The sequence below is a fragment of the Ostrea edulis genome, chromosome 4, assembly GCF_947568905.1.
Source record: "Ostrea edulis chromosome 4, xbOstEdul1.1, whole genome shotgun sequence".
In the NCBI taxonomy this organism is placed as follows: domain Eukaryota; kingdom Metazoa; phylum Mollusca; class Bivalvia; order Ostreida; family Ostreidae; genus Ostrea; species Ostrea edulis.
The window spans coordinates 84,021,496-84,033,881 of record NC_079167.1 but is presented as its reverse complement, the minus strand read 5'-3'; the positions used below and the strand labels follow the sequence as shown (position 1 = coordinate 84,033,881).

At 35.1% G+C, this 12,386-nt stretch overlaps 1 protein-coding gene across 11 annotated transcripts in view; it reads left to right on the top strand.

Annotated features, from left to right (window-relative positions):
* The window catches only part of LOC125672244 (cAMP-specific 3',5'-cyclic phosphodiesterase 4B-like), a 112,508-nt gene that overhangs the window by 66,406 nt on the left and 33,716 nt on the right, over positions 1–12,386 (top strand). For 9 of the 11 annotated variants that reach the window (XR_007368901.2, XM_056164008.1, XM_056164007.1 and 6 more), the window contains one exon: positions 6,065–6,241. Coding sequence is in view for 10 of the 11 variants with exons in the window: in XM_056164008.1 (XP_056019983.1) it covers positions 6,065–6,241 (177 nt within the window). In the remaining variant the exon portion in view is untranslated. Of the gene's footprint in view, positions 1–2,463; positions 2,715–5,539; positions 5,638–6,064; positions 6,242–12,386 lie in introns of those variants that run through there. The other 2 variants (XM_048908424.2, XM_048908421.2) reach the window with 2 other exon arrangements.

The window sequence follows — 12,386 nt, the reverse complement described above, 5'->3', positions numbered from 1 at the left end:
TACGGGATTAATCTCCCTCCTATTAATCTCCCGGCCTCGTAGACAAGATTCTGTGCAGGAGATATATATTTCCCTCATAGACATTCCTGGAGGTTGACAGGTATGTAGATAAGGAGGAATCTCTGGAAGTTCAGGATACGCAATTGCTGTTTTTAAAGAAAATGGTGCAATTGTTTGAAGTATAGAGGTCATATTGAAATGTTTTGTAACCAAAATAATCATTGCTCTGAGAAGATGTTGATGTTGCATAGTGTCAGAGAAGTAAAAATATCATTGCTCTGAGAAGATGTTGATGTGTGAGAAGTAAAATTACCATTGCTCTGAGAAGATGTTGATATGTGAGAAGTAAAATTATCATTGCTCTGAGAAGATGTTGATGTGTGAGAAGTAAAATTATCATTGCTCTGAGAAGATGTTGATGTGTGAGAAGTAAAATTATCATTGCTCTGAGAAGATGTTGATGTTTGAGAAGTAAAATTACCATTGCTCTGAGAAGATGTTGATGTTTGAGAAGTAAAATTATCATTGCTCTGAGAAGATGTTGATGTGTGAGAAGTAAAATTACCATTGCTCTGAGAAGATGTTGATGTGTGAGAAGTAAAATTATCATTGCTCTGAGAAGATGTTGATGTGTGAGAAGTAAAATTATCATTGCTCTGAGAAGATGTTGATGTGTGAGAAGTAAAATTATCATTGCTCTGAGAAGATGTTGATGTGTGAGAAGTAAAATTATCATTGCTATGAGAAGATGTTGATGTGTGAGAAGTAAAATTATCATTGCTCTGAGAAGATGTTGATGTGTGAGAAGTAAAATTATCATTGCTCTGAGAAGATGTTGATGTGTGAGAAGTAAAATTATCATTGCTCTGAGAAGATGTTGATGTGTGAGAAGTAAAATTATCATTGCTCTGAGAAGATGTTGATGTGTGAGAAGTAAAATTATCATTGCTCTGAGAAGATGTTGATGTGTGAGAAGTAAAATTATCATTGCTCTGAGAAGATGTTGATGTGTGAGAAGTAAAATTATCATTGCTCTGAGAAGATGTTGATGTGTGAGAAGTAAAATTACCATTGCTCTGAGAAGATGTTGATGTTTGAGAAGTAAAATTATCATTGCTCTGAGAAGATGTTGATGTGTGAGAAGTAAAATTATCATTGCTCTGAGAAGATGTTGATGTGTGAGAAGTAAAATAATCATTGCTCTGAGAAGATGTTGATGTGTGAGAAGTAAAATTATCATTGCTCTGAGATGTTGATGTTGATGTGTGAGAAGTACCAGTGTGTTATGAAGTTTATTTGAAAACTTTTATTGCACGATAGTTTATGAGGTCAAAGAAGTGTCCTATTCATTGCTGACTAAAAAAGAACCCCAAGAGCACTGATAGGGGCAGGGACACTTCTGGGGTACTTACAGAGGCAGGAGTACTTACAGGGGTAGAGGTACTTATAAGGGCAGTGGCACTTTCAGGGCAGGGTCATGCTAATGATAAAACACATGTAATCCATGTATTTATAATTTATTTAAACATTCACTATGCAAAATGCAAAAAGTAATATCTTCTACAACTTTTGATTGCTGTCTCTTTCTGTCAATGAATCTACATTAATTTCAATTGCATCATTTGGAGCATTTAAATGATCAGGGCAAGGTTAATTGTTGCACAAGATGGACAGTCAACTTGAGTGCACAATGAGAACGCTATTTTCAAATCATGGGACAACTACCCCCATTATTGACTATTTCACAAGTATCAGTTCAATATGACCTTGATCTTTGACCCCAAATTCAATCACAATTATTTCCCAGTGTTACAGACCTGCAAATGATTGTCTTGTATAGTGCCCGTTGTAGCGTGGTGTTTAGTATTCTATTAATATTCGCATGGTAAAAAATCTGACGTAGAGAGGTATGCTAGACTTAGATGCTGAATCCAGACATTACATAATTTGTTAATTAGGTAGAATTTGTATACTGCTTTCTCCAAAGTGTTTAAATTTTGTTTATATGTATAATGTACGTACCGTTTCACCTCCAATTTATCGAAGAATGCTAAGGTTACACATATGTTGGTATTCATAGTGTCCTAAATTTCATAATGTAAACAATGTATGTCTTTTGTGATAGGAGGTACAAATAGTCTATACTGTCCATTCATCTGTCCATGCATCCTTTTAAATCTGGCAGAATATTACTAGTAAATTCTTGGGGGAAATATGCATATAAAAATATAAAAACTCTGAGAATGAGACTGAGATTTGTTATTACTGTTTGGAATTACAGTGATAATTGACTGTAGGCATCTACGTAAATGAAGTCGGTGCACCTCATTACAACAGCCATGAAATAGTTGGCTAGGATTTATATGCAAGAGGCAAACCAGGCCTTCAGTCATCTCCACCTGTGAATGTTCAAATAGAGGCTGACTATAGAACTCGCAGGTATACACCAAAATAAATAGATGTAAAATAGATCTTCTGGAGACTTAATTGTTTGTACAGAGCGCTTGACCTGAAGCAGTCAGGAGTGTTTTTGGTTTTTTTGTTTGCTATTTCTCGGCAATTGATTGGTATGGAAATTGGAAGAATTCAGATAGTGTCACAAGGAAGAAAAATAACAAACTCCAGGGCCTTGATAGATCCATTGTGTAGAAATGTGTAGTCAGGGTCAGACAAGAGGAGATGAAGTGTTGCTTAGGGATGTTTAAAGGTTGTATGTAAATATGATTACCGTATTTTGCCGAATGTAATACGCACTTTTTTTAGGAAATATTTTTGTGCCAGAAAGGGGTGCGTATTATATACCACAATAGGTTTTTGACCTTTTTTTCCAGATGAAACTCGGCGATTAACTAGTGTAATATTTCACTCAAAGACCAAGGCTCACGTTCACCTATTTATTAACTAGAAAATTCGACCTCAAGAAAATTACTACAGAAACGTAAAATTGCAGAAAATGTGATATATATACTTACAATATCTAAATAATTCAATTATCATGAAACAAACAGCCAATGAAATTGCATTGGATCTGACTATTCATTACATTGCATGCTGCCATTATTGAAAGCATGTGTACACAATAATGCCTTGTCACATGCTAAAATTGTTGGAAAATAATTTTGTCACTTGCTAAAAGTTGGTTTACTGTAAGTTTTATGAATAGGCCTAATTTTTAATGAAATACTAATTTGAATCTTTGAAATAACTATTCTTGTGTAAAAGAAATAATTACCGAGAGGGTGCCCAGAGCGTGTGTTTTACGAAGCCATTGTTGTGTACACTGTGCTTTTGTTAGATACCCCCTCCGGGTAAAGAAATATCTAACAAAATTTTTTTTCACACATTTTAATAGTCATCGTAGTTAACGAGGAGTTGATAATTTGCATCTTTGTACCTACCATGGTGTGTTGATTACAGTAAAATAAGCAATATTTTAATTGTTTAATTTTATTTTTATAACATCGGCTATTTGATTGATTTTAAGTTTCAACAAAGGAAATATCGAGTCAGTTAAGACTTTAATGCTACAAAATCTCGTGCTTTGCTGAAATGAACAGGCTTGTCCGGGTTGATATTTCCCTGAAGATTCTCATTGAAGATTACCGCGATGTAGACCTCATCTCAAAAAGTTTGCAAATTATTGTGCGTTGTTTAGAATTCATTATTTCTGCAAAAATATTAAGTGAAAATTAACACTAAGTATAAAATAAAGATTACCGCTTGGTCAAAATTTTTGCTGCGTATTATACACCCGAAGTGCGTTTATTCACCAACTTTTAGGCTCAAAGTGGGGGGTGCGTATTAAACACCACTGCGTATTATATTCGGCAAAATACGGTAAGAAGTGTAAAATGTTATAAAAGACTGCTGAACACTACTCACTGCACTAGATGTCAGAGACTTATCTGTAGCTCTATTGTTATATAAGTTATAACATGGATACTGCATCATTGTCTGCTGCTTCAGTGAGGGCAGGGAATATAGATTTGGGTTGTGTCTTTTTTTCTATCCATACATCTGTCTATCTGTAACACCGTGGTTTCTAAACAAAATCTCCAATACTATTTGAGCTATAGAAATGAAACTTTACATGAAGAGGCTATAAGACAAAACAATGACCTCTTCTTGTTTTTAGGTCAAAGGTGAAAGATCAAGATTACCAGGTCACACATTCCTGGATCTAATCTCTATTTCTATTTTGAACCCTATTTGAGCATAACAATGAAGAGTCTTTATCACAGAAGGATGACCCTGATTGTTTTTTTAGGTGAAAAGGGCGGTCACATATGGCGAGTAATGTTCCAGGATGATAAATATGGTTTGAGCCTTACCAATGAATCCTTACATAGAGTCTCAGGTTGACTAAAGGATGAATGCTATTGCTTGTTAGGTCAAATGGTGAAAGGTCATAAGGTCACATTAGTAAAGAATGGTTTCCCTTGCAAGTGACACATGTTTCTTGGAACAATGGTGTAAATGTTACATCAGACTCTCATAACCAGTTATGGTAGCTCAGTGGTAGAGCGTTCACTTCGTAACCTGGGGAGGTCGTGAGTTTAAGCCTCATTTTTCCATGGCCATGTCAAACCTAAGACATAAGACATAGGTAGTGAGGCAGCTCCTTCACCAAAAGCTTAGCATTTAGAAGTGAGAATCACGGGTCTTATGAATATGACCTTAAAAACGAATGTCCCATGTTGTGGCAGGCATTGTCACATTAATTAACCCTCTCTGCTACAGCCATTACAATTAAGCGCTAAGCATAGGTCTAAATTTGTGATACTTCACCTACAACTGGTGACATCTCAAAATGAGTGAAATTTCTCGATGGGACATAAAACAAACAGACTACCAACTTTTGTAACAGAATAGATTTTACGTACTGTAACTCCTGTGAATGTGAGATGTTCATGCTAGCTTTAAAAGTATTGTTTTGTTGTACTACCCTGTGTTTTACAATGAAGTCTTTGTTCATCAATTATTTTCTGTAGAGGTTCCCTTTCTTATTATCTTGACTCCTGTAATAAATATTCCTCCACGTTAAATGTTTCCAATTTGCTTTTGATTTTCGGTGCACTGTCTTTGAGACAGCAATAGATGCCAGACTTGTGGTTTTATAGAAATAACAAAGAATCTATCATCATCTGCTTCATATGAACGTTATTACAGCTGAGCTTCATCTTTAAAAGAATATTAGGAATGGTTTTCTGCAGTCATTAATATAAGACAGCTCTGCATGGACGTAATAGTAATGTTCATTAACGGCTCTAAATTGTCCGTAACGTCTATGAAGCACACGGATTGGAGAAAGATATCGATCTGAACAAGCCTCTACTTTTCAAAAACAAAAATTGGAAAAATAGCATGATAAGTAACCAAGGTTTAAAGACCCTGTATTTGACTCACTAAAACTCCACATTTTCAAAGATAAAAACTGGGGAAAATATGAGTAGGAGGTATCCAACATTTTATGGGATGGATCTCTAGGAGTGGGCCGCTTCAGGTGATGTAAAATTTTAAGGGATGGATCTCAAGGAGTGGGCCCCTTCAGGTGATGCAACATTTTATATGGAATGGATCTCGAGGAGTGGGCCACTTCAGGAGATGCTGTGATTCACGGATTTGGTCTCATCCACTGTATGTGTACTTTAATATCTTGAAGGCATTCAAAATGTGATGCAAATATAGATCATGGAATTTCTGGTAAAGTGATGAGAAAATCTGCTGTTACTGTCGATCTATATTAGTTTTGGGTTATAACTGAACTCAGTATCATGAATGGTACAATAGGTGCCATTTTATAAACATACATTTTATAATGTAGAGTCACTTATTCTTATGAGTCAAATTTTGGTAGAAATTAAAAACTTTGACTGGTTTGTGGGATTTTCATGAGCTTAGTTTTCTAAGTTGTGATATACCAAGTACAGATTTCCTAGAGAATGTTAATACATGCTCACCCATTGAAACAACAATCATTGAACTCCCAACACAAATAAGTGAATCAATTCACAGTCATCCATGTTATTTGGTGTGCTTATGTTACTGAATTTGTTACTTGCAGTTTCGATGTGGAAAATGGAACAGCTGGACGAGGAGGCTTGGAGGGGACCAGTCCGTCCAGTCGACTGCTGTTACAAAACCCTCCCCAGCGCAGAGATTCCTTTCTGTACCGACCAGACAGTGACCACGACCTGTCCCCCAAATCCATGTCACGGCACTCCTCCATACAGAGTGATGTGTAAGTATTACTTGAAAAGGAAATACCATCTACAATTTTCTTATAGTTTTTGAAAGAAAGAAATGATTGCTGTATTACTTTGTTATCCACCGGGTGTATAACAAGTTGTGTTGTGGAGATCGAACCCATGACCACATACACCGATTGATTTGCTTGCTGAGAGGTGTACTATGTTAGGCTTACAGAGTTTTACAGGAATTTGTACGTATGAATTATGTAAACAATTCTTTAAGGTGCAACACAGAATACACATTAAAGAAAAGCTAGAGTCAATCTCTCCACAAAAAAAAGCCCCCCACCCCACCCCACCCCCACCAAAATAAACTACATGGCAATGCTGCAGCGCAGAGACAGAATCTGCAGTCACAGCAGAAATGATCAAGGTGAGGGATGATGGTAACCCATGTGCCTTCTTTTTTTTTTTTTATCTCAGCATCACATTGTGTCTGTCTGTAAATTCACCCCTGGATATTATCATTGACATAATCTGGGATGTAGTATCATTCACTGTAGATGAACGAAAGTTATGATCTCTAAGATTTATGTTCCCATAGAGCTTTAAGGAGGTACTCTACATCATCATAATGGCTGACTTCCTTTTAAAACATGGATGAAAATATAAATATCAGCAATATTTGTCTACTCATTTCAAACATTAATGACTAGCTTAGTATCTCAGTAGGTTAGCACGTCAACTGCTGAATTGTAGATCGCGGGTTCAAATCCAGCAGGGGTTTTAAATTTTTTTTTTTTAAGATTGCTTTTGACTAAAACTGCAATTTTTTTTTACTAATTGAAGTTGCACATATCCTCCACTTTTCATCCATATCAAATTTTTCTTGTGTAGCATTCCTCCTTAAGGTAGTACTCTACATCGTCATAATGGCTGACTTCCTTTAAAAACATGGATGAAAAAATCGATATCAGCAATATTGGACTTTTCCTTTTCCATTTAAATACCTAGCCGAGTAGCTCAGTAGGTTAGAATACCGACTGATGAACTGTAGGTCGCAGGTTCGAGTCCAGCAGGGGTTTTAAATTTTTTTCAGATTACCTTCTACTAAAACTGTATTTTTTGACAAAATAAAGTAAATTTGAAAATTATCAACTTCAAAATATTGTTGTACATATTCTCCACTTTTCATCTACATCAAATTTCTCTGGTGTAGCGTACCTCCTTAAGGATGAGGCTAAAACCTCCAAGTGTAATGTATGACAATCTCTTGTTCTTATATCCTGAGCATCTAGCAGATAAGTGGAGTTTATATACCAAACTGTGAAATCCATGGCCCGGGGGTCAGAGCTCAGGCTGGGCTAAATTAGTCATATAGTGAAGATGCATTAAATGTCAATTCTGGCCTACAGAAAATTCCTCTGGTGTCATTAAGAAGCCATATCAGTGTAATAAGGTGTACTCTACTTCAAAATTCAACAAGATTTATGATGAAGAAGAATACGTTTAATCAATAAAACCGAAGTCAGGCATGGCTAGGGAGCTTTATAAAGGCTTATCTCATTTCTACACGACTGAAATTGAAAAAAAAAAATTCAATCTTAAATCAATAACTGAAATGCTTAGAGAAAATATTGGAGAGCAGCTGAGTAGATAAATGATCAGTTCTCTCCGATATCTGAGGATTTAGATAAATTTGATTTCTTAGTCTTTAACATCTACATCTTTTGCCACACAGTAAACTGTTCACCTTGGCTAAGAATAGCCTCCATGTCAATTATAAGTGTTTTGCTTTCTGTGGTGGTGAAGTGTTATATGTATACAACATATCTCACAGATTCCTCTTGTTGGATTCAAGAGAATAATCACTGCTCATGTCACAGCGCTCTGGAGTAAGAGAGGTAACTCTCGAAATATTGTTCACTCAAGATTATATTGATGATCAACTCCTGACAAACTAGTGATATATAATAATAAAAATGAAACCTGAAAAAAATCAAATTCTAATTCTGATAGAAAGCATCCATTTCAGATGAAGATTTAATGAATCTTTTTTTTTCAAAAATCAAGATTCTGTGGCATATTCTTTTAGAATTTTTTTTTAAATTCCCAAAGAATTCAAAAAGGCTTTGAATGAAGTAAAACTTTAGATAATCACTACCTAGGACTGGTCATGATTGTACAACAGGAAATTCAATAGCTTTGTGCTTTACATCTCGAGTGATACTGATAGGGTGTCCCTCCTTCCCCCTGCCTTTTTATAATGATCTTGAAGAATAATATGATCTTCATTTACATAGCTATTGTTTTGATGACAAAGTATAAAATGGTACCTGTGGAAATATAACTGTCAGTCATTTTCTGCCGATTAAATGTTTCAATTTCTGAGTAGTGTAGAAAATCTGCTTTAATATCTGAATCAGTGTAGAATTTTTTTAAATTTGTAATATTAATTCAACTATCACAGTTTATATCAAATTAATATATCACATCTACGTTCATATACACGTCCCCATACAGGTACATACATATACACCTACACACACAGACATATATATACACACATTAATGTGAAAGTTGTTTTTAATATAGAGGAAAAAAGAACAGAAAAAAAGAAAAAAGAAAAGAAAGGAAAGAAAGTTGAATATACATAATGATATAAATGGGGCACATCTTCATTTGGGGGTAGTAAGCAAAATTGATTTTCTAATAAAATGTTACATACATATCCCATATATTTCAAACGTTTCGGTTGAGCATCACTGAAGAGACATTATTTGTCGAAATGCACATCTGGTGCATCAAAATTGGTACCGTATAAGTTTTACGTATATACTGTCAGTTGTTTTTAAACTCTGTATATTTACATTGTTTTAACAATGAAAAAATGTCTATCATGATTCTTTCTTCCTTAATTGTTTTTAGAACCCTTGTACTTCGCACTGGGTGGTTTTTATACTTATTTGAAAATATATAATTCTTAATTATCAAAATTATCAAATTTTGTACTTGATAAGCAGTCTTGTTCTTAAAGATACAGATATTTTAAACTTGTACAAAATCACTCTTCTATATCATTCCAAATCTCCTTTACTAATTAACACTCAACAAATATATGTTGGATTGATTCAATTTCATTATTGCAGAAACAGCATGCTGGGGATTTTTTAATATAGATATGAATTTGTTGGAACTATTCTATGTAAAATTTGGAACTATAACCGAAGTTTTGTTTCTTGTGTGACTTTAAAAGGGAGTTCAAAAATGTTGCTCCATTCACTATTGAAGTACTTATTTATTTATTTCTATCAATGAGAATATTATACATATCTTTACATCCATCCATATTTATGTAGTCTTAAGAATATTCTCAAAGAGCTAGGCATAATTGGTCCATAGGAAAGCATCAGATTTTTTTGTTTTCTATTCAAAAAACTGTCCATCACTGCCCGTTTCAGACCAGCATTCAACAAGCATTTGTTCAGTAGAGAAAATTTAATATTTGAATCAGAGTAGAAAATTTAATATCTGAATCAGTAGAAAATTTAATATCTGAATCAGTAGAAAATTTAATATCTGAATCAAGAGTAGAAAATTTAATATCTGAATCAGTAGAAAATTTAATATCTGAATCGGAGTAGAAAATTTAATATCTGAATCAGTAGGAAATGTGATATTTGAATAATTAGAAAATTTAATATCTGAATTGGAGTAGAAAATCAAACAGGGGGCTCTGACTGTACTGTGACAGCTGTATTGGGTTATATAATTTCAACAGAGAACTCAAATTTGGTCATTCACCTTTATGAACCTGATGAAATCTGATGACAACATTTCAGTTCTTGAAAAGACATAAAACAAACACACTCCTGAGTCAGACAGCCCTGTACATAAAACAAACATACTCCTGAGTCAGACAGCCCTGTACATGAGTCAGACAGCCCTGTACATAAAACAAACATACTCCTGAGTCAGACAGCCCTGTACATAAAACAAACATACTCCTGAGTCAGACAGTCCTGTACATAAAACAAACATACTCCTGAGTCAGACAGCCTTGTACATAAAACAAACACACTCCTGAGTCAGACAGTCCTGTACATAAAACAAACATACTCCTGAGTCAGACAGCCCTGTACATAAAACAAACACACTCCTGAGTCAGACAGCCCTGTACATAAAACAAACATACTCCTGAGTCAGACAGCCCTGTACATAAAACAAACATACTCCTGAGTCAGACAGCCCTGTACATAAAACAAACATACTCCTGAGTCAGACAGTCCTGTACATAAAACAAACATACTCCTGAGTCAGACAGTCCTGTACATAAAACAAACATACTCCTGAGTCAGACAGCCCTGTACATAAAACAAACATACTCCTGAGTCAGACAGCCCTGTACATAAAACAAACACAGTCCTGAGTCAGACAGCCCTGTACATAAAACAAACATACTCCCGAGTCAGACAGCCCTGTACATAAAACAAACATACTCCTGGGTCAAACAGCCCTGTACATAAAACAAACATACTCCTGAGTCAGACAGTCCTGTACATAAAACAAACACACTCCTGAGTCAGACAGCCCTGTACATAAAACAAACATACTCCTGAGTCAGACAGCCCTGTACATAAAACAAACATACTCCTGAGTCAGACAGCCCTGTACATAAAACAAACATACTCCTGAGTCAGACAGCCCTGTACATAAAACAAACATACTCCTGAGTCAGACAGCCCTGTAATATTTCCTCTGGTACTATTTTTTTAAAATACAGATTATTCCTTGATTTGTCAATTAGTTTGGTGACTATAGCTGGTAATCCAGTTTATGGAGAAGAGAACAAGTTTGACCAGAGTCCAGGAATGAGGTCATAGAAGTTTGTTTTAACCTTGACCTCTAGGGCAGCAATATGATTTTTTAAGATATACTCTTTTTAAGTATCCCTAACTGAAAGAGTCTTTTAGTTATTTCTGTTATGGGCTAGTGGACTCATGGGAGCATTGCGGCCTATAGGCATCTTTTATAAGGTTTGTCAAATGTCATCTGAAAATTGAAATATTTAGGGAACAAATTGAGTTTGTGAAACAAACATTGTAAGCAAAATTTTTACATTGTAGACATGGATAAAAAAGCACCTATCAAAGTTGAACAAATGAGCAAATAATGGCAAATTATTTTTAGCATTTAAAACTGATAAACAAGAAATGAAGCAAGGAAAGAGAAGTAAACACTATCACAATGAGTAATGATGATTGGTGGAAACACAGTTGTCTCCCATCACAGATAACCAGGATAATTGGCAGTCCAGATAAAAATACATAGGCACCAAACAGGTCCGGAAGAATTTAAAAATAAATAATAAGGAAGATCTCTGTCTGCTGAAAGCAGGAAAATTTATTTTCGCAGAACATGGCAATTTAAGCAGATGGTGCCATAATTAATTTTGATTTTAACTACAGTACCGCAGGCTGGGTTTAGGGTCGTGAAGGGTTAATGTGATTTTTTTTTTCTTTTTATGATTTTTATACTCAGACTGTTCTTTTGTCAATATGGATTATGCTTAATCAATATGAAATATCCGTACTTCATCTCTTGTACGTTTTTGTTATTTCCACTAAACATTGAATTAGATTTCATATTGATATTGAGTTTCTTGTTCAAAATCCTAAAGAAAATTAGAGATTGATTAGTCAGTATAAAGCATGTCGTTCTAAAAGCGCCCTCAGAATTGACGAAGAATAAGTACTGGCCTTGTTAGGGAGGTGAGATAAATCGGAAGATGACAAACAGCTTTGATTAAAAAAACTGTGTAAAAGGAGATGTATCAGCAGTAATCTTTTCTACCTCATCAGCTCTATTCACTTGTATTGACCTCTGGGCTATTCACTTGTATCGACCTCTGGGCTTGGTCCAGAGCCACACAACAAGATTCGTGTTGGATACGGTCAACCAAGGTCATTTTTCTTCATCCATTGGAAAGGAGAGTAGGATTAGTTTAATTCCAGTATTGACTGGGGGGGGGGGGGGGGGGGGGGGGGGGGGGCTACTGAATTTATCAGGACTAAAAACAAGAGAAAATTATAGATCATTTTAAGAGTGTTAAATTTTACAGATCAGGAAAATTGTGGAACACTGGCAATAGGTAGACAATTCTACTTGTTTTTCCTTCACACTAATCTGCACACA